A 22,816-nucleotide genomic window follows, 5' to 3' on the forward strand; every position below is an offset into this window, starting at 1 on the left:
GTATTTATATAGTTATGCACATTTTATTCCACACCTGTACTTTAATCTCTAGGTCCATTTATATAATTATTATAACTGTTGAATGGTGTTTTTGTGTTTAATGTTGCGCCAACAAATTTCTAATGCATGTAAAGTTGATCCTTTACCCGAATAGCACAGCTTCCCTCAGTGCTTGCCTGACCCACAACACGTTGTAAAGCAGATCGATGAGGTCGGTCCTTCCTGCCTACACACAGACACGGACAGAGACTCACACCTTCCCGCCCCCGCCGCCTCCGCAGGTCCGACCTCGCGTGCACGCGGCTTCCGCTGAGCTCGCGTGCTCCGTTAACCTTCGGGCCACGTGCGCCGCCCCCCCCCCCACACACACACACTCCCGGTTCTCCGGTGCCCCGCGAGCGTCACCCACCCCCCTCCTCGCCCGCGAACCCGAAAAGCCAAGGTACCCTCAAACTGGCGCGCGCCCCGCACGGCTCCGGAACGCGCACGCGCGCGGCCGACAGACACGCGGCCTCATGGCGGCGCGCTCCCACTCATTGTGTAATTTGAAGAATTTTCCATTCAGAAGTTACTCGTAGGGAGACACAGGACTTTAGGCTGATTTACAACGGAAAGGAGAAGCCGGAATTAGACGGAGGGTAAAAAAAACTATTCCGCGTAATCTTATTATTAATTTATTATGCATAATATATACAGTTCAATTTCGAATTGATTTTCAAATCCGAGATAGGGCAGCAGCTGCTCCCCTGAGCTGCGTAGTTGGACTGGCTGGTAAATGGCGCGAATGCCGAGTACGGCGCGAGAGATGCACCGGGTGGTGTGGGCGCCGGGTGAGAGCGGGAGCAACACCGGGAGCAGGCAAGAGAAGCGCCGGGTGCCCCATGCAGGCGGGCGGCTGCAGCGGGCGGAGGGGGTTCCGGGCGCGCGCGGGCGGGCGGGCGGGCGGCTGGCTGCAGCGGTACCGGCACCGGCGAGCCGAGCGGCTGCAGTGACCGGGAGGCACAGACCAGTCTGAAAGACAGAGAAACAAGGAGAGGGATGGGAGTATGAGAGGTTGCTTCTTTATGTAACCCTAATGCGAATCTGAAACTGGGTTATTGAGAGAGTGGCCGGGTTGGTTACTTCGAGGCTTCACTCCGGGAGGAAAAATGCCCCGTTTGTATTTACATTCTCTGTTTCTTGGCCTTGTTCCCACTCTCCTTTCCTCCTCGTGTTCCCTGGAGCATATTCCTCGGGAGCGCCTGCATTTTGCCCAGGTACATGTTGAAGGAGTGCAGTACTGTCGGTGGTTTTGTCTGGCTGCATTTTTAAACTTTTTAACATGGATTTTGAAATTCCCTGGGAATGCTGAGAACAGAAAAGCATAGTTCTCAGATGTAGAGTGCGTTTAAAAAGTATTCAGCCCCCCCCCCACCGGAAGTTTTCATACTTTATTGTTTAACTATATTGAATCACAGCGGATTTAACTTGGCTCTTTTGACACTGATCAACAAAAAAGACACTTAAGTGTCATTGAAAACAAATTTCTACAATTTGGTCGAAATCTATTACAATTATTAAACACAAAATAGTTTGCATGATTACTCACCCCTTAAAGTCAGTACTTTGTAGATGCACCTTTGGCAGCAATTACAGCCTTGAGTCTGTGTGGATAGGACTCTTAAACAGCTTTGCACATCTGGACTCTGCAATTTTTCCCCATTCTTTACAAAACCACTCAAGCTCCGTCAGATTGCAAGGGGATCCTGAGTGAACAGCCCTTTTCACGTCTAGCTACAGATTCTCATTTGGATTGAGGTCTGGACTCTGACTTGGTCACTTCTAGGCATTAACTTTGTTTTTAAGCTATTCCTGTATAGTTTTGGCTTTGTGCTTCGGCTCATTGTCTTGCTGGAAAACGTCTTCTCCCAAGTTGCAGTCCTCTTGCAGAATGCATCACTTTTTCCTCCAGGACTTCCCTGTATTTCGTTGCATTCATTTTATCCTCTACCTTCACAAGCCTTCCAGGGTCTGCTGCAGTAAAGCATCCCCACAGCATGATGCAGTTGCTACCCTGCCTCACCGTAGTGATGGTGTATTTGATAATGTGTGCTTAGTCTAATGGCCAAAAAGCTCGATTTTGGTTTCATCAGACCATAATACCACCGTTTAGCTGACTTCAGAGTCTCCCACATGCCTTCTGGCAAGTTCCAGCTTTCATTTGAGATTTTTTTCAACTGGCTTTCTCTTTGCCACTCTCCCATGAAGCTGTGACTGGTGAAGCACCCGGGCAACAGTTGTATACACAGTCTCGCTCATCTCAGCCCTGAAGCTTGTAACTTCTCCAGAATTATCTTGGGTCTCTTGATGGCTTCTCTCACTAGTCCCCTTCTTGCACTGTCACTTGGTTTTTGAGGATACCAGCTCTAGGCAGATTTACAGCTGTGCCATATTCTTCCTGTTTCTTGATGATTGACTTAATTGTACTCCAAGGGATATTTAGTGATTTGGAAACTTTCTTGTATCCATCTTCAATAACCGTTTTTGTGGAGATGCTTAGAGTGTTCTTTTGTTTCTGGGTGTAACTTTTTCCAGGATGCTGACTCATCAGCAGTTGGACCTTGCAGATATTTTTGTATTGTTACTACAATCAATTGAAACACCTTGACTGCACACAAGTCTCCATTTAACTATGTGACTTCAAAAACAACTGGCTGCACCAATAATGATTTGGTGTGTCATATTAAAGAGGGAAAATACTTATGCAATCAATTATTTTGTGTTTTATATTTGTAACTAATTTACATCACTTTGTAGAGATCTGTCTTCACTTTGACACAGAAGAGTCTTTTTCTGTTGATCAATGTCAAAAGTCAAATTAAATCCACTGTGATTCAATTTTGAAAAAACAATAAAACATGAAAACTTCCGGGGGGGGGGGTTTGTTTTATAGGCACTGTAGTATTTATTCAACCTGAACTCATTGTTTTTTTTTTGTTGCAGTTTAGTGCATGCATTACCATTTACAATATTTCTCCCTTTGCTCCACTGATTGTACTTTAAAAGTAATGACTGTTGCTTTTATTGAAGCTTATTGTAGCTTCTTTGGTCTGGTTTAAGAAGGGTACTTTATGCTGTCATGTTTTGAGATATATCTGTAATCTGCACTACTGTGAAATTTCTGACTGGTGCTGAAATGGGCTTTAGGCTGTGCAGCATATCCTCTGAAAATTCTGCAATTAATTGTATTTTTCATTCTTTTTGTGCTCCTTCACAGTTGCTGGGACCTGGGTTTAATCCTAACCCCAAGTACTGTCTGTTGAGTTTAAGTGTTTTGCTTGTGATTGTGTGGGTTTCCATCAGATGCTCTGGTTTCCTGTCAGATCTCCAAGCCATATTGATGGGTTCACTGGTAAATTGCTCATCTGTGTTAATAACTGGTTAAAAGTAATCACAAAGGTTTGATGGGCATCTTTGAGAGAATGGCAGAGCGACAGGAAACTGGAAAATTGGACTGAAGTGATTGGTGTTTAGAGAGCAGGCATGAAGCTTATGGGTGGAATGGCCTGCTTCAGTTTCATAATAAATAAAAAGCTGTGCACTGAACAATTGTTCAATATTTGAGCATAGTAGTGGTTTTATCTGAGGTGGTATTAAAAAGTCTGATTTAAAAGGGTACTCTCTTTCCACCACTGTCAGGGTAAAGACTGTTGGTAAAATCTTCTAAGGTTATAAGCCCTGCCACTATAACTATTTAAAGTGTGGATCTGTGGCCAGTGATACTTTGCTGTTTGCAGTTCGAAAAGCTTTTCTGATTTAACTCAGTTTGCAGGGATAGTCTGTTCTTTTTTGGATACTTCTTTGCAAACTTGGATTGGTGAATGATCATTTTGTCCATGTTATGATTCATAATTGGGTAGTTTTATCACAAGCAGCAAAAGAACACTGTTCCCCTGTGGATAGATGTTGAAGTATAGACAATGGGAGGGGGGCACAGAACAGATTACATTACTAACAAGAGAAAATCTGCAGATGCTGGAAATCCCAAGCAACACACGCAAAATGCTGGAGGGACTCGGCAGGCCAGGCATCATCTATGAAAAAGAGTACAGTTGACGTTTCAGGCTGAGACCCTTTGACAGGACTGGAGGGAAAAAAGCTGAGGAGTAGATTTAAAAAAGGGGGGGGGGGAGTGTAGAGAGAAACACAAGGTCATTAGTGAAACCTGAAGGGATGGGATGAAGTGAAGAGCTGTGAAGTTGTTTGGTGAAAGAGACAGAAGGCTGTGGAAGAAAGAAAAGGGGGGGGGGGGGAGAACACCAGAGGGAGGCAATGTTTAGGCAAGCAGATGAGGTGAGGGGGGAAAGGGATGGGAAATAGGAAAGGAGAAGTGAGGTGGGGGGCATTATCGAAAGTTCGAGAATTCACTCTCCATGCCATCAGGTTAGAGGCTACCCAGACAGAATATATGTTGCTCCAAACTAAGTGTTGTCTCATCATGGCAGTGGAGGAGGCTATGGATAGACATATCAGTGAGATCCAATGTAGATTAGGAAGACCACTTCTTCAAGTACCTACGCTCTGTCTGCCAGAAAAAGCGGGGTCTCCCAGTGGCCACCCATTTTAATTCCACTTCCCATTCCCATTCTGATATGTCAGTCCATGGCTTTTTCCACTGTTATGATGAGGCCACACTCGAGTTGGAGGAACAACACCTTATCCCACATGGGTAGCCTCCAACCTGATGGTATGAACATTGATTTCTCAAACTTCCGATAATGACTCCCCTCTTCCCCATTTCCCTCTCTCACATCTTGCCTACCTACCGCCTCCCTCTGGAGCTCTTCTTTCCCCCCCCCCACCTTTTTCTTCCATGGCCTTCTGTTTCTTTTACCAATCAACTTCCCAGTTCTTCACTTCATCCCTCCCTCTTAAAGTTTCACCTGTTGCCTTGTGTTTTAAATGTTGTAATTATACCCATATGGGTTCCTCTGACAGTTAATTCCATCAGCTCACCACCGATGTGGTAAATATTGGCCCCCGTCGGTCCCTATTAAATCTTGGATAAATATGGCTAAAAAGAGCATAGCATCGTGTGTGGAAAGTCATGTTTGACAAGTCTTTTTAGAGTTTTTTGAAGAAAATCAAGGTGGATGAGGGTAAATCTATTTTGACTTTTGCAAGACCTTCAATAAGGTTCCACATGATAACCTGTCCTGGAGGGTTAGGTCCCAGCAGGAGAGAGTGGTTGCTGAAAGTTGTTTCTCTTCAAAATAGACCGCAGGGACTAGAGGTGTGCCACTAAGGTCAGTGTTGGGACCTTTGTTAGTTGTATAAATTATTTAGATGCAAATAGCCAAGGATTGATCAGCAGATGACATGAAATTAGGATATGTTGCTGATAACAAAGGTAGTTATTTCAGATTCTGGGGGATCTTGATCATTTAAGGAAGTGGGCTGAAGAGCGGCAAATCTAGAGTTCGGGTTTAGAACTACACGCAACAAACAGGAAATTGGGTGGATGTCAGCATCTGCGTGGACTTATTGGACCAAAGGGCCTGTATCTGCTACGTTGCTATATGACTGTATCACAGTCTCATTATCTCACTCTCTTGGCTGAAGGTAAATTAGTTTTTGCAATATTCGGTAATTAGTCTTCAGAAGTCAGTCAGGTGTGATGAATTATGGGAATCCTTGCTGAGCATGATTTGCAATTGAGTGATTACAGTGTGATTCCCTTCCACAAATTAAAATCAAAAGTCAGATGAAATTTGCTGCAACAGAACAGTATAAGACAAAATTACTATAACTTACAAAAATAACACAAATAAAAAGAATAATGAAGCATGTTCATGGACTATTCAGAAATCTGATGATGGAGGAGGAGGAGAAGCTGTTGCTGAGTTACTGACTTTGGGTCTTCAGGCTCTTCTACTTCCTCTCTGATGGTAGAAATAAGATGAGGGCATGTCTCGGACAGTGAGAGTCTTTAATGATGGATGCCACCCTGAGGTATGGCTTCTTGAAAATGTCCTCAGTGGTAGGTAGGGTTGCACCTGTGATGGATATGACTGATTCAGCCCTCAGCAACTTGCGATGCTGTTCATTAGAGCCTCCACACCAGGCTGTGATGCAACCAGTCAGGATGCTCTCAGTAGTAATCGATAGTAATTTTAAAGTCTTTAGTGGCTTACTGAATCTCCTCAAACTCTTGTTTAGCTGAGTAATTTGGTTTATTTGCAACTATCTAAATAAATGTCCTTCCTTGTGTGACTTGCTATGAAATTAGGAACGGTGAGATGGCTGAGCACGTGAACGGTGAGATGGCTGAGGTGAATGAGATCATTACAGCCAGTATGTTGGAAGAAGAAAAGCAGCTGGAAGAGGAAGGTCAGAAGGAAGAGAAGAAACTGATGGAACAGGTAGGAATCTTTAAGTTGCATTGTAATCTATAGTATCAGCGGCTGCACAGCACATGAAAACCTTTAGCAACTTAGGCCATATTCATCAGGCAGGACTCTGAATGCCAGCTCTGAGCAACTGAAAAGTTTCCGGGTGCGTAAAATCAAATTGAATGAGAAGGTTGAGTTTTAGAATTTTAAATTGACTTCACCAAGTCTTGATTCAGTTTGTTTTATTTTGTGATGCACAATAGCTGTTCATTGAACACAGCCATCTCTACATCTCACTGTCTTGACTGAATCCAAATGAGTTTTTGAAAATTCAGCACTCTGTCTTCAAAAGTCAGATGTGAGTTATGGAAGTCATTGCTGAACATACTTACAAATGACTGATTACAGTGGGATTCCCTTTCTTGCTTAGTACCACAACCTAAAACAAAAGTGGGATAGCTCACTGTTGGTTTTGCAAAAGCGGTGACAGAAAATCAGAAGATGTGGGTTGAGAGATCTTTTTCTCTTCTATGCTCAAAGGTTTTTTCCTCCGATAATTTTAAAGTGTGAACGTTCATGTAGTATTCTGCTACATCTTTGTAGGTGAGAATGCATACCTCCAAACCAGAAGGTGAAATAAATCAAAATTTTGGAAAAATCTATTAATTGTTGCAACAATTAAATATAACAAAATGTTAGCATTTATTCAAAAATAAATAATCAATTTGTCACGAAGGGGGGTTGTGGTGAAGATTATGACAGAATTTTGTCCTTTCTACTCTAGCAGATCAATTTTAAAGTGAGCATCTGCCAATACACCATGCTGGCTTTACTGAGAGTAATTGGAACAGGGTAGGAGTGCAGTGAAATCACGAATGGGATTGGTCCACACTGAAAGGAAATGACATTTGTGTCTGAAAAGAATTATGTATTCATAATGAATCTTCTGACTCAATTTATTTTTTTGTACAATGAGTATAACTAGAAATGATTGGTATATTGCTGTTTTTTTAATGTTCCAAGCTTCCTAATGACATGTTTCTTTGTTCAGGCTAAAATGTTTTGGGAAAAAGACTCACGTGAAATGCGCTACAAGAGATTACAACATTTACTGGAGAAGAGTAATATTTACTCCAAGTTCTTGCTGATGAAGATGGAGCAACAACAACAGGAGGTAAGAACTCTTGTTTTATTCTCAGTGTCTCAAGGAACATCGTCACAAAGGGAAGTGATAGCCAGAGCTGGAAAATGCAGTGATAAATGGGTGGCTTGAAACTCGAATGCCCAGGATCACATTTCCATTGATTCCAAGATCTAGGCAGTCATTTGTGTCTGTGCATTCAATAGATGGCAAGAGTATATGTGCATGACTAAGGGGATAAGTTCATATTAGTGCTGTTGTCTGCATCAAAATTAACATTCCTTCCCTCAGTGCTGCCCATACAGGTGATAATTGAAATATTTTGCTGGTTCGGGGCTCCTAATCTTTGAATCTTTGAGTTTGTTGATTTAAAAGTGTTCTTTGTTCTGTCATTAAATCATTGGAACAAAGTCTTTGCTAAATTGGGGGTAGTTGATTTTATAGGTTTTGAATAGACAGAGGAAATCCAGGACTCTTAAATCAATTTACTGTCCAGTGGCCTTGTTGGAAAATGCATGATAAAACAGAGCCAAGTTGTGCATCTGCCCTAAGGCATGTACTTGTGCATGAGAATCACTACTGAAGAGGAATTTCTGTAAAACTGTATGTGTGTGAGTGTGCACACTCTTTAGAAGTGGATCATTTGTCGTACCCCAAGATGTTATCCCCTACATTGCTGGGTGGCAACTTTGTTCGTCATTTTATCTGTTTTTAAGCACATGCATATTTAAAAGATGAGATTTTCTTTCATGTGGAAATAATGGAAAAACATTGTCTTTGTTTCTTATAGGAACAGAAAAGGAAAGAAAAGCTTGAAAAAAAGCAGAAGCTACTGGTAATAATTCAAGAGAAATGTATATGTAATGCATGGTTGGAGGTTTATTCATTATGGTGTGAAAAATTGATGCTGGGGCTCTTGCAATTTCGTACTTATGTGCTATCAAAAACCCACAGTATGCACAGTTAGCAGCCTGCATAAAATGTTGAAATATTCATAACCGCAATTGCATTCCATGTTCCAACACCTCTCGGTATGAAATTCCTCCTTGGGTGCAGAGGCATTCTATGTCTAAAATAGGTTTTACAAGAAGCATTTATTATGCATACTTTTGAAGTGTTCTCCAGTGGGGACAGGTGGGAATCAGTTTTGCATTTTTTTGTAATTCACTCATGGGATGAGGGTGTTGCTGGCAAGGACATAATTTAAATTCATCTTGCAGCATTCATGCTACCTTGGATTGCTGCAAATGCAACGATGAAGGTAATTGTGCAGTGTAGTTTTTGCCTTGTGCTATCAATTAATCCTATTGAGTCACATCTAAAAGGTTAAGAGGTTGCAGTGGTTCTCGAGGTGCCATTTAGTTGGGCAAGGATTTCCTTCCTTGAGGGCAAATAGTGACTACTGATTTTTTTATCAGATTTTAATCCTTGAGCCAAATCTGACACCTTGGATCTTGTTCCCTGCAGTGTTTTGAGCATTGTAGTGGAAGCGTGTATCAACATATCCAATATTAAATCTAGGAATTTCAGATTTGAATTTCTTAATTCTTTTTTTAATGTGGATCAGCCCAACTTTATACCTATTATTCAGTTCATTATTTTTAAGGAACTCAGATTGTGATGTTTTTCAGATTCCACTGTGTCTATTTTGGTGATGTGGGGAACTCCATCAGGTCTTTATTCAAATTTTTAAATTACTCGTCTGGGTTTTAGACCAGCAAGTTTGAGGTAATGAAGATAAAGTTTTTTTTTCCTTTGTTTTCCCAGTACCACACTGAAACAGGCCTTTAGCACACCATGTCTATTCTGGCACTAAAACCTGTTCTTGTATCTGTTTTATTACCAGGACTGATCAAGATGCTAACGACTGTGTACAGTGGTGCTAGAAAGTTTCTGAACCCTGTAGAATTTTCTCTATTTCTGTATAAAATGTGATCAGATCTTCACACGTCCTAAAACTAGATTTTTAAAAAACCTGATTAAATAACACAAAAAAGATTACATTTGTTTATTTATTGAGAAAAATGATCCAATATTACACGTATTTGTTGGAAAAAGTCTGAACCTCTGTGCCTTCTGCAAAAGCTATTTGGAGTCAAGTGTTCCAGTCAATGAGCTGACATTGGAGGTGTGGGTTGAGGAGGTGCCCTGTCCTATTTAAAAAAAAAGACACCCAAAGTGAGGTTACTGACAGAATCTGCTCTTCTCAAGACAGGTCTGTTTATGTGCACCATGTCTTGATCAAAACAACTTTCAGAGGATCTTAAAAGAATTGTAGAGGTGCATGAAGCTGGAAAAGGCTACAAAAACATTTCTAAAGACCTGAGTGTTCACCAGTCCTCAGTAAGAGAAATTGTCTACAAATGGATGAAACTCTCCCAAGGACTAAGCATCTTGCAAGGATCACACCAAGAACACATCATTCAATGCTGAAGAGGTGAAAAAGAACCCAAGGGTAATAGCAAAAGACCTGGGCATCTCTTGAACTTGGCTAAAGTCTCTGTTCATGTATCCACTATAAGAAAAATGCTGAACAATAATGGTGTACATGGAAGGACACCACAGAGGAAACCATTGCTCTCCCAAAAAAAAACCATTATTGCACATCTCAAGTCTGCAAAAGACCACTTGGATGTTCTACAACACTTCTAGGACAATGTTTTGTGGATCGATAAGACAAAAGTTGAACTTCTTGGCAGAAATGCATATTGCTATGTTTGGAGGAAAAAGGGCACTGCACACCAACACCAAAACCTCATCCCAACTGTGGCATCACAGTGGGAGCAGCATCATGGTTTGGGGCTGCTTTGCTGCCTCAGGGCCTAGACAGTTGGCAATTGTTGAGGGAACAATGAATTCAGAATCGTCTTAACATCTTACAGGAGAATGTCCAAAGAAAATGTGAATTTTCGAATGGCCAAGTTGAAGTCCTGACCTTAATCCTATAGAAATGTGGAAGGACCTGAAGCAAGTAACTCGTGCAAGAAAGCCCACCAACAACACAGAGTTGAAGCAGTTTTGTAAGGAGGAATGGCCCAAAATTCCTCCAAACCAATGTACAGGATTGATCAACAATTACTAGAAATATTTGGTTGTAGTTATTGTTGTACAAGAAGGTCACTCAGTTACTGTCAGCAAAGGTTCACATACTTTTTCCAACAAATACATGTAATATCGGATAATTTTTCTCTAAATAAATGAACGTGTATAATTTTTTTTTGTGTTATTTACTTAATTGGGTTCTCTGACCAGTTTTAGAGCTTGTGTGAATATATGATCACATTTTAGGTCTTATTTATGCAGAAATAGAGAAAATTCTACAGGGTTCAGAAAATCTAGCACCACTGTATTTCAGTAAAAAAGCATTTATCCCTAGAGTTCTCCTTTAATCTCCTACCTCTTGACTTCAAACAATGCTGTCTTGTTTTTGATACCTCGCTGTGGGAAAATTCTTGACTATCTATCCTATCTGTATTTAAATCTCTCATTAAATGGAACATTGACCAAAATCTATATTAAGTGATTTTATGTACTAGAATTGTGAGAAACATTCAGTTGCACCCAAGCTTCAGACATGTAATGGACCATTTTGTTTTTGGTTTTGCAAGGACGTTGTGCTGCCAAGCACTCATATCCAGAAGTTAGGTTCAGAAGATTATTGAACATTGGAGAATAGAATTTTCTGTGGGATAGGGTGAGAAACTGATGTTGTGGTTGGATCCAGATAATTGTGCACAAGATGGTAGCCAACTCTGATTGTTTTGCATTGGGGCGCTATTGCTGGGAAAAGTTGAAAGCAAATAAAAGATTGAGGATGGTGAAAGTGAAAATTTGACCACTCGTTTTGTATGTTTAAAGGTGCAGGCAAACAACTCATCAACAGAAGAGAGCAAAGTAGGTATGTATGTTCTTTTAAAAACACATTGATCTTGTTGAACAGTTTGTTCCTAGAAAGATGATAGCATCTTTTTTGTTGAAGAGTTCAGCTGATCACATGTTTATCTTATTTATATTTCAAAGACCCATGCATTTGATGTGGCACCCCAGTGTTCCTGCGGATTTTAATGAAATTGGATAAGACTATTGCCATTTTCAGATTTAATTAAAATCTGTTTATATTCATAATGGTATTGGTAGTTTGTGCTAAAGCAAGAGGTGTTTGGATAAATGGATCTAATTATTTTATAGTCTAATTTCTAATCGCATTTGTTTGAATTTGATGACTTCTAGATGTCTGTCTCTGGAATCTCTCAACTGCATGAATACTCATTGCTTTGAATTTCTTTGTTCTTCGTCCAACATTAAGTGGAATTGCATGCTTTAGAGTAACATTTTTGCCATGTTTGTGAACATGGCATTCTGTTAGAGATGTGCATTGTTCTTAGTGGCTTCATGCCCTGTATTTTGTGTGACTGTACACGAGAGTGCCACTTAGTAAATCTGCTCTGGGAAGAGTTACTTGGACCATTCAGTATTTAGAAGTAACTGGTTAATGCCTGTGCATCTGGGAATAATGGCTATTCCCCCCTCTACGCAAACTGCAGATCAAGGCCTCAGCAATATAAAAAATACTGAAGATCCCAGCACATTCAATAGTGTTACTGGTTCATTAGTAGAGTTTGTTGAGAAGAAAGTGCTTTTCTTGTCCAGGTATTACCTACTGTACTTCAACTCTTAAGATTGAGTTATCAAAATAACTTTGCTTTTTGACAACATTGCTTTTTGATTCTAGTTTACATCCCAATATGACAACTGCAGAATTCAAGACTGATTTTAAATTTGAGGATCTAGAGTTTGAGTTATACAGTGCAACTTGGTCATGCTGACCAAAATGTTTTCTTGTCCTTTTCCCATTTGTCTTCATTTGGCCGATATCCCTCAAAACCATTCCTATCCATGAACCTATTCAAATATTTTTATATATTGTAATTGGCCTTAAAGGTGGTAATCACCAGATTGAAGAAGGGGTACAGGAAGTGGGAGGTTTAGATTCTAGGTACTGGAACTGATTCTGATCTGAGCATAATGTGACTTGTATGTGCCTGGTAGGTTTTGCCTCAACAGATCTAAGGTCAATAGCCTTGTGTGTAGGTTTCTGCGTGCAAGTTTATTTGGGCAAGGCCTAGACTATTTGGGAGGGGTATGAGAAGGTTAACTCATAAATTCAAAAGGAGAAAATTGGAACAAATAAAATTGGAATATTTATACATGTTTTGAGTAGTACTCAAAGGTTTATAAGTAAATGCAAGGGCTTTAGTGAGCAAAGCCAATGAGCTGAAGGTATGGACAGATGTGTGGAAAATATTTTAGATATTATTGAAACGTGGGGATGGATTGGCATCTGAATGGTCCAGTTACAGGTTTCAGGTGATATGGAGGAGGGAACTTACTTGAAGGTAGATCAATGAGAAGTCATTAGTTTACGAGTTGACAACATATAAGAGTGACTAATGTTTTAGCACAAGATTTGTCTATACTAGTCATAACATGAGATGTAGCATGGAAACAAGCCTGTCAGATTACCGAGTCCACTTGGACCATTGAGCACCAAATTTATAATAATGCTACTATAACCTGATTTGTTCTCCCCACATCTTCTCACTCGCCAACCCTCCTCAGATTTTACCACTCATCTACGCGTCAGGAGTAATGTAACCCTGCCCGCATATTATTGGGATGTGGGAGGAAACTCCACAGTCATGGAGAACATGCTCAAGACAGCACTGGAAATTGGGATTTCATCTTGGTCACTGCAAGGCAGAAGCTCTACTGGTGCTATCTCCTATTTTAATTTGGTTTAGTTTTCAGTAACCACCTTTTCAGTCATTGAGTTCCAAACTGGTAAAACACAGCCTTTTCCTTCTCTCCTGCAGTTACTTCAATTCCTCCCCATTCCCCCTGATTTTTGAACTTTGCCAAGAGGAAAAGTCTCTCCTATTTGCTTTATTCAAGCCCTTCATGATTGTGTATACTTAAATAAATTTCTCCCATTTTTAGTTCCAAAGATAAAAAACAATTTCAACTAAGTCTCCTCAATTTTCCAGTCCTAGCAACATCCTGTTAAATTTTCTATATACCCCTTCATTGCAATCATATACTTGCAGAGACTTGGATTTGCATGGTGTGGTTTAAGTAACATTGTATGTCGTCTCACTAATTTCCTATTCTATCCCATAGCTTAAATAGGAAAGCATCCAACATGACTTCATTATTGACTGGTGCTGAGAGTTGAATGACTTGTACATTTATACCGCAAGACCTTTTGTTCTCTCACACTACTTAATATCTTACTGTGTATTTCCTTTCCTTGTTGACCACATTCAAGTGGCCACCTTCCGTTTCTTTGAATTAAATTCCTTTGTAACGTTCTGACCCAACTGTCCAGCGTTTCTGCATCCTTCTACAATCTCCTTGCTTTCAATCATGTGAGTGATCTTTGCTTCATCTGCACATTTCTTTATACCCTGTATTTTGGTCCAACTTGTTAATATATACAACAAAAAATGCTGGCTGGGTACTGAGCCTCAATTAATGTTCAAGCAACCATTGTCATTTGCTACCTGCCGTAGAGCTGATTTCTTATTCAGTTTGCCAGTATCCCTTTGATCCTAACTTTAGACTTGTGCTACAAGGGACTTGTAAAATCCCTGCTAAACTTCTAGGCATCACTCTCATCAACCATCCTTGACAGAAACCTCAATAATTTTAGTCATTAGCTGAACTAAAGTTGTTAAAGTTGGAGGCTTTACAACTTTATTTTTAAAAAAATCCACGATAACTGTCCCTGATCAAGCCGTGTCTTTTCTAAGTTAAAGTTTATACTGTCCCTTGAATAAATTCCAATAGTTAATAGTTTGCTCACCACTGAAGTTATGTTAACTGGCCTACAAATATCTACAAACAGATGTAAGCAGTCTTTCAATCTTTTGGCACCAATATGTAACCAGGTAATATTAAAAGGTGGACTGAAAGTCCTGAATATTCACCTAATTCTAGAAGTTAAATTGGAATTTTATCTATTGGGATCCAACAAATGTCTGGTCAAAATGACTGAATTGTTATGTTTTCGGAAAGGAGCACTGGTGTTCTTGAAGCTTACAGCACCCTCTGGTGAATCCAAGATGGAAAATCTGAGTGTTTTTTAAATGAACTTGGTCTGAAAAATAATTATTCCTTTTAAAAAATCTGAGAAATTGAATGTGTATCCATTCCCTTGATCCTGGGGCTTACTCTGAATAAACAGATAATTTACGAGTGATAATTTAGTAGTGATTTGGGGGAATCCCTCTTACTTGACCTAATCAAGTTCTAATGTTTTCTATAATGTAGAGGTTGCAATTATTCAAAAATCCTGCTGGTAACTTTTTCTTTCTGATTTTATAAATTTTAGCACTAAAGAAGAAAAGAGGAAGAGAAGAAGCAACATACAGTATTTCAGATTACATCAGTAAGGAGGTAATGCGCTTGTTCTACTGAAGGCAGCACAGTCTCCTGATCCAGTTGTGTGTCTTATAGGGGATTCTTAAGCTCTCGGTTGTGTGTTACTTGAACTGTAGATTTTCTTGCAATTTGCCTTTTGAGAATGTGCCAGTTCAAGTCACTGTGACTATAAAACCTGTCACTTCTCTCCTGATGGAGGTTTAAAGATTATCTTTATTTGTTGCAAGTGCATTGAAACATACAGTGAAATGAGATACTTTTCATCAATGACCAGCACAGTATGAAAGTGTTGCCACACTTCCTGTGCCAACATATCATGCCTGCAACTCACTAACCCTAACTGTGCATCTATGGAATGTAGGAGGAAACCAAAGCACCCAGAGGAAATTCACAAAGTCGCAATGAGATCATATCTATAAAATTAGGGCATTGCAGTTACAAAGTTGTCATTCTTATGCTAGTTCAAACATTAAATGAACCTTTACCTTGCACCATTTTCCATCCCTTTTTGAAAAGCTTTTATAAGCTATAAATTATCCTCAAGTTTTCTTTCATCAGACAATTGTTAATATTAGTTTTTGTGATACAGCTGAAATGATATGAACTTGGTTAGCCATTCACCAGTCTTGTTGGGTTTAAAGTTCTTTGCATAGTTGTGTGCAGTCTAGGCCTGTGGTAAAGCTGATCTGCCATGATGTTATATTGAAATTGAATTGCAGGGCGGTTATCAGTGACATCTGAGTCAAGTGAATTTTCCTTTTAAATCTTCCTGGGCTCTAAAAGATTCCTCTAACACAAAAGCTGTAGAGTGTAAAGGATGCACATTGTGTGTTCCATTCATTATGTCTGTTCACAAAGTCTATCCTTAAAGAAAAATTAACTGATTATTTATCACAATTTGATCATTAAAAATTCATAAATTTTCTTATTTACAGGACATTTTGTCAAGAGTGAAAAAGGCTAAAACAGATGAAGTAAGTCAATAAAACAATTTCTGTGTTGCGTTGTAAACCAAGAAGTTCCAGTAAAAATGCTAACAGGGAGAATGTCTCTTTTGGCTGAGGTATCTAGAACTAGCGGTCAGTCTTGGGCTAACAGGATTGAGAAGAGGAGATAGTTCAACTCTGGTAAATCACAATGCAAAGGTTTTGGGATTACCCCTAAATGGCATTAACTGTGAGGGTTCCTTGGTCTCTTGGAAATTTTTAAGCTTGAAAGTTAAATTTTTTTGAACAATGAAGATGGAAGTTAGTGGAGAGATCGTGGAGGCAGATCTTGGTAGTACCTCAGACGAAGTTCGGAATCAAGGTAGTATATGGTGCAACAACATTGAAAAGGGTGAATGCAGGACTGAAGGTGTTGTATCTGAATGTGCAGTGTACGGAATAAGGAAGATGAACTTGCAGCACAGTTGTAGGTCAGCAGGGTATGATATCGTAGGCATCACTGAATCATGGCTAAAGGAAGATTATAGCTGGGAGCTTAATGTCCAAAGGTACACATTGTATTGAAAGGATAGGCAGGAAGGAAGAGGGGTGGCTTTGCTCTGTTGGTTAAAAAATGAAATGGAAGGTGAACTGAAGACTTGGAGGCACATGTTAAAATAAGCCATAGTCAGCATGGTGTCCTTGTGGGAAAATCTTGACTGAAATATCTCTTTTGAAGAAATAACAAGCAGGATAGATAAAGGAGAATTGGTTGATGTTGTGTACTTGAATTCCCAGAAAGCCTTTAACAAGGTGCCACACATGAGGCTGCTTAACAAATTATGAGCCCATGGTATTATAGGAAAGATTCGAGCATGGATAAAGGAGTGGCTGATTGGCAGGAGGCAAAGAGTGGGAATTAAGGGAGCCTTTTCTGGCTGGCTGCTGGTGACTAGTGGTGTTCCACAGGGTTTGTTTGGGACCGATTTTTAAAGTTTTTTTTTGAAACATTGTATGTCAATGACTTGGACGATGGAATTGATGTTTTTGTTGCAAAGTTAGCAGCCCGATATGAAGATAGGTGGAGGGCAGGTAGTTTTGAGGAAGTAGAGAGGCTACAAAAGGACTTGGGCTGATTAGGAGAATGGGCAAAGAAATGGCAGATGGAATACATGGTCATGCACTTTGGTAGAAGACATGAAAGGGTTAACTATTTTCTAATTGCAGAGAAAATACAAAAAAAACAGATGCAAAGGAACTTGGGAGTCCTTGTGCAGGAATCCCTAACAGTTAATTTGCATGTTGAGTCTGTGGTGAGGAAGGCAAATGCAATGTCAGCATTTAGTTCAAGAGGACTAGAATATAAAAGCAAGAATGTAATGTTGAAACTTTATAAAGCAGTGGTGAGATCTCACTTGGAGTATTGTGAGCACGTCTGGGCCCCTTAGAAAGAATGTGCTGAAATGGAGAGGGTTCAAAGAAGATTTACGAAAATGATTCCAGGATTGAGTGGGTTGTCATATGAAGAGTGTTTGATCTGGGCCTGTATTCACTGGAGTTCTGAAGTGTGAGGAGTGACCTCATTGAAACCTATTGAATGGTGAAAGGCCTTGCTCAAGTGGATGTGGAGAGGCTGTTTCCCATAGTGAAACAACCTCAGAATAGAAGGGTGTCCTTTTAGAACAGAGATGAGGAGGAATTTCTTTAGCCAGAGCAGTGAATCTTGGCATACTTTGCCACTGGCAGCTGGGGAAGCCATCTTTCTGTATATTTAAGGCAGAGGTTATAGATTCTTGATTGGTCAGGGCACGAAGGGTTACGAGGAGAAGGCAGGAGATTGGGGCTGAGAGGAAAATTGGATCAACTATGACGAAATGGGAGAGCAGACGCAATGGGCGAAGTGGCCTAAATCCACTTCTATATCTTATGGTCGTACGGAGTTCTGGTAGGAAGTGTTGTCCCTTATAGCGCAGTTAAATGGCTCATCATTGTTTATGAGCTCAGTAACAGAGGACAACCAGAGTTGCTACAACATTCTTCTGCACAAGGTATTTGAAAGGAGGAAATGCAGCAGTATTATGGTTATATACTGATGGTAAGCTTCTAACTTACAATTCCTCTGCATGGCCTATGCACAACCCCGCTGCAGAAGCTTACTTTTGTGCATTTCTTGTGGATTTTTGTTGCAGGAAAATGAATTGATTTTACTATAGCACAGCAGTTCACTGCTGAAATTGCCTAGAAGCGCAGCTGATCAGAAGTGTACGTACTGTGCACTTTATGTTTTGGTGATTGAAAGCTGTAACATTTTGCAGCAACTGTATTGTCAAGTTAGTATGATGTGAAGTGTAATTTTGTTCCAAATTTGCAGTTGTTGAACAAAATATGTCAGAGGACACATTTAGCTGATTAGGCTACGATAACCCATGTGTTGGGTTTAATGTCTGGACCAAGGAATGAAGTCTGTAAATTTTTTTTAAAACCTTCACTCACAGAATCTTGAAACCACGACTCAGAAAAAACTTGAGGTTGAGGATACAGAGAAGAACCAGGATTCAAATACTGCAATTAAGGATAGGTTGACCCAGACAGTTCGCCACAACTCTCAGCATCTGTGGGATCCTGTGAGGTTGGTGGATGGCCAACCGGTTCCGTTTCAACAGCCTAAACTCTTCACAAATGGGGTGATGAGGTGGTACCAAGTAGAGGGTATGGAGTGGCTAAGGGTGAGTAATCTGGTATTTTTTTGGGGGTGGGGCGAGGTTATTCAAAACCAAATCTAGATCACTCAGTTATTGATCTGTGGCACTGTGGGCTCTATCGGAACTGCATGTGCAGGAGTTGGAAATGTTAATTATTTTAATTTATTTTATGATTTTATACCTTCAGTTTAGGAAATGGTTATGTAACTGCATAAAAAGCAAGAGGATAGTTGAGAAAAGGCTTGGGTCAAGTTTAAGTTTAATTGTCATTCAGCAATTCAACATTACCCATAAATACAGCCAAACGAAACAGCATTCTTCCGGGACCAGGCTCACACAGCACGTAGCATATCTAGTTACAATAGCAGTAAATGTGCAGTCACAAAAATTATATATATATATAGTCCAAGTCCCCTTGTGTCATGGCCTATAGATTGATGCTGCAGCAGTCCTCATCACATGCTTGCGCAGCTGTAGACGAATGCAATCCAATTCATCTTCCACTGAACTAACAGAGTAGGGCAGCACCAGGTGGGGCCAACCCCCAACCAAGCATGGATTCCAGCTGTTCCTCACTGGTCCCAGTATTTACTTCCCTGAATGGCTGCAAAAGGTGACCCCATGGCATGAGGGCCTGGTCTGTGCAACAAGTGAAACCATGCAGCTCCTGTCGCCATCAGTCTTGCCAGCGAACTGGACTTGGAGTATTCTACACTCCCAATGTTCAGCAAGGTCATAAGAAAAACATTCAAGACAATCATTTGCACCTTTTGTATGACTGCACACTGTCTCTGGTGCCTTTCTCCTTTGGGTAGCTGTAGCCGTCGACAACATGGTTCGCAACAATTCCAGCTCCACTACAACTGAGCAAGTTGCAAGATGTTCTCAATATCCAGTGCAGAAGATGCAAATGGCAAACAATTACACCTTTGTTTGGACCTGGAGAGGCATATGCGACTATGCTTGTTGCCATCTTACTAGAAGATTCTGATGGGAAGCAGAAGTAATTTGTGAGTGGAGATGGATGATGTAGATACTGTATATAGTTATTCCTGTTTCTGTTAATGACAAACCAGCTTCTACAGAAATAAGTGTGGTAAACCTTTGCTGCACTTCCACTATCATGAGTAGCTTCTGGCATTGGATAAGGAAATCAAGCCTGCAGGCATTTCTCCAAACATGTTTGATCCAGGCCCTTCTGAAAATTGAGCAAGACATTTCAGCTCCTGTTCTGAAATTTTCTTCAATAACAGTAACAAATTGTGCTTTTTTGAGTTACTCACTGAAATCTCCCTGTCTAATTGGAATAAGTAGTGTACAAAAAAGCCGCCTTACTTCTCAACATCAAGAGCTTTCAAGATCACCACTTAACATCAGTTTTGATTTTGTTATTTTTTTAAACAGCATCATTCCACCTTGGATTCCGTGTGATTCTTTCAGGTTCATCAAACAATATAGCATCAATACAGGCCCTTTGTCCCAACAATTCCATGCTGTCCCCAGTGCCCACTCAGCTAGTCCCAATTTTAAGAGATTGGCTTTGTCACAAACATCGAAACATATGAAATGGGTTGCTTGCACAGAGATGTGCACGGAGCAGCTTGCAAGTGTCGCCATGCTTTCGGCGCCAACGTGGCATCCCCACAACTCACTCACCTTAATGCAAACAGGAAGAAATCTGCAGATGCTGGAAGTTCAAGCAACACACACAAAATGCTGGTGGAATGCAGCAGGCCAGGCAGCATCTATGGATAAGAGTAAATAGTCTTTGTGTGTGTGTGTGTTGCTTTGGATTTCTGTCACCTGCAGATTTTCTTGCATTTATGGTCTGAACCCCAATCTGACTGCAGGTGAGCTGTAAAGCATTAAGCCAACTGCTCCGCTACTGTGCTGTTCTTGAGTTCAGCCCGTATTCCTCCATGCCCCTCCCCTTCACATACCTAACCAGTGTCAACCACTTCTCTGGGAGCTCATTCCACCTACTCTGCATGAAGAACTTGTTCCTCAGTTCTCTTAAATCTTTCCCTTCTTGCCTTAAATCTGTGCCCGCTAGTTCTGGACTCCCCTACTCCAGGGAAATAACTTTCCAGTCACGTTACAGTTGTCCCCCGCTTTACACCACCTCGCTCTTACAAAGGACCTACATTAGTAACCTGTTTTCACATTACAAAGAGGATTTTCGCTTTTATGAAAAATTTTCCCGTATAAATTAATGGTTCTTTATGCCATTTCGGCTTAAGAAAGGTTTCATAGAAATGCTCTACCTTTGTAAAGGGGGGGGGGACACCTGTGTGTTCTGCCTGTCATAATTTTAAGCATTTCTAAAAGGTCACTCCTTTTACTCCTACATTTTAAGGAATAAAGACCTCGTCTGGCCAAACTCTCCCTATAACTAAGGCCACCTAGACCTGGCAACATCCTCGTAAATGTTTTCTACACTTTCCAGTTCAACTGTATCTTTCCTGTAACAGGGTGACCAAAACTGCACAATACTTTTACTGTTGTTTCACCAACAACTTGCAAAACTGCAACATAATGCCCTTACTCCTATACTTGATGCCATTAGCGATGAAGGCTGGTATGCTAAATTCCTCTTACTCCACCCTGTCTCTCTGAGGTGCCTCTCAATGAAATGAGCACTTGTAGTCCTAAGTCCTGCTGTTCCATTACTCCCCCTGGCACCCGCCCTATCGTTCTGTGCTGGTATGAATTTCTAACCTCACACTTACCAAAATCCATTTGCTTCTCAGCCCACTTCCCTGATTGATAAAGATGCCCCTATTATAAAAAATAGCCTTCTTTACTATCAGAAATGCCCCTTAGTTTTGTGTGATCTGCAAACTTGCTGATCAAGCTTTGTGCATTCATGCCAAAATTGTTTATTTAAATAATAATTTTGTTATCGAAGTCATTAATAAAAATCAGAGCAGAGTTCCCAGAGCAAATGCCCCCCCCCCCACCTTTTCAAATGAGCCTACCATGGGGAACCTTGTCGAATGCTTTACTAAAATCCATGTACAATATATCACCATTCTGCCTTCATGGATATGTTTTGTCACTTCCTCAAAGAATTTAATCAGACTTGTGAGGTATGACCTGCCCCTCACAAAGCCACGTTGACTACCTCTATTCTGAATATGCTTCTCCAAATGCTCCTAAATTCTGTTTAATAATCCTCTCCAATAGTTTTCCCTCCACTGATGTAAGACTTACTGGTCTATAATTTCTAAGGTTATTCGTGCTACATTTTTTGAACAAGGAAATAACATTTGCTGCCCTTCAATCCTCTGGCACTATTCTTGTGGCCAGTGAGGGTACAAAGGTCATCACCAAAGTCACAGCAATCTGCCCTCACTGAGGTGTTGTAACATCAACTAGATAGTCAGCCAAATTCCATTCAAAAATGACATGAGAGTCAGGAAATAACCTCCGAGCTCCTTGAGTTTATTGCCGACTCAATGGCTTGACGTAGTGAATAAGGAGTGGAAAGGGAATTGGGAAAACAACAGGATAGCTTTGGATAGAAACTTCCACTCCTAGCATAAACCTAGCCTACTGCCAGCCAATGTGCTTCTATACTTGCTACTTCCTGGCTGCACAGGAAATGACCTAACACAGATCTGAAATTGCTCATTAAAGTAAAAGCTGAATGTGCTTAATCACAAAAAACAAATGAATTGCCCAAAGGGCAGAACAATAGGACTCAGGAGTCATTTACTGTCATACATGCCAATTATTAAATGTATTGTTGAGACTTAATATAGAATTGAAAACCTGGATGGTACGAATATAGAATTGAAAACCTGGATGGTACGGTTTCCCATTGCAACTTTGGCTGTCACTGACTGACTGCAAATAGCTGCTGAGCCTTTTTTTATTTAGTTTGTCCAGTTAATATCAACTGAGGTTCACAATGGATTTTAAAGATTAAGAAATGATTTGATTCGAGATAGATTTGACTTGAGTGAGCATCTTAGGCTGTTCCTAATGCTAATGTATTTTTCTCTCAGATGCTGTGGGAAAATGGTATTAATGGAATTCTAGCGGATGAGATGGGCCTGGGAAAGACTGTCCAGTGCATTGCCATGATAGCTATGATGGTGGAGCGAGGGGTCCCAGGACCTTTCTTTGTCTGTGGTCCTTTGTCTACTCTCCCAAATTGGGTATCTGAGTTCAAGAGGTTTACTCCAGAGGTGAGACTAGTTTGGTGGTTGATCCTGATTCTAGCACCCATTT

At 40.5% G+C, this 22,816-nt stretch overlaps 1 protein-coding gene across 5 annotated transcripts in view; it reads left to right on the plus strand.

Moving 5' to 3' along the window:
- Positions 1-398: 398 nt before the first annotated feature.
- hells (helicase, lymphoid specific) overlaps positions 399-22,816 on the plus strand; it is a 66,007-nt gene continuing 43,589 nt past the window's right edge. Inside the window, exons 1-9 of one of the 5 annotated variants that reach the window (XM_059947321.1) lie at positions 399-442; positions 6,269-6,401; positions 7,423-7,545; positions 8,303-8,347; positions 11,371-11,410; positions 14,903-14,967; positions 15,888-15,926; positions 18,374-18,604; positions 22,591-22,773. In XM_059947321.1, the coding sequence (XP_059803304.1) occupies positions 6,279-6,401; positions 7,423-7,545; positions 8,303-8,347; positions 11,371-11,410; positions 14,903-14,967; positions 15,888-15,926; positions 18,374-18,604; positions 22,591-22,773 (849 nt within the window). In that variant the 5' untranslated portion in view covers positions 399-442; positions 6,269-6,278. Of the gene's footprint in view, positions 443-519; positions 639-784; positions 859-5,566; positions 5,602-6,268; positions 6,402-7,422; positions 7,546-8,302; positions 8,348-11,370; positions 11,411-14,902; positions 14,968-15,887; positions 15,927-18,373; positions 18,605-18,775; positions 19,591-22,590; positions 22,774-22,816 lie in introns of those variants that run through there. The other 4 variants (XM_059947319.1, XM_059947318.1, XM_059947320.1 and 1 more) reach the window with 4 other exon arrangements.

Source organism: Hypanus sabinus, chromosome 22 (assembly GCF_030144855.1).
Source record: "Hypanus sabinus isolate sHypSab1 chromosome 22, sHypSab1.hap1, whole genome shotgun sequence".
Lineage (NCBI taxonomy): Eukaryota > Metazoa > Chordata > Chondrichthyes > Myliobatiformes > Dasyatidae > Hypanus > Hypanus sabinus.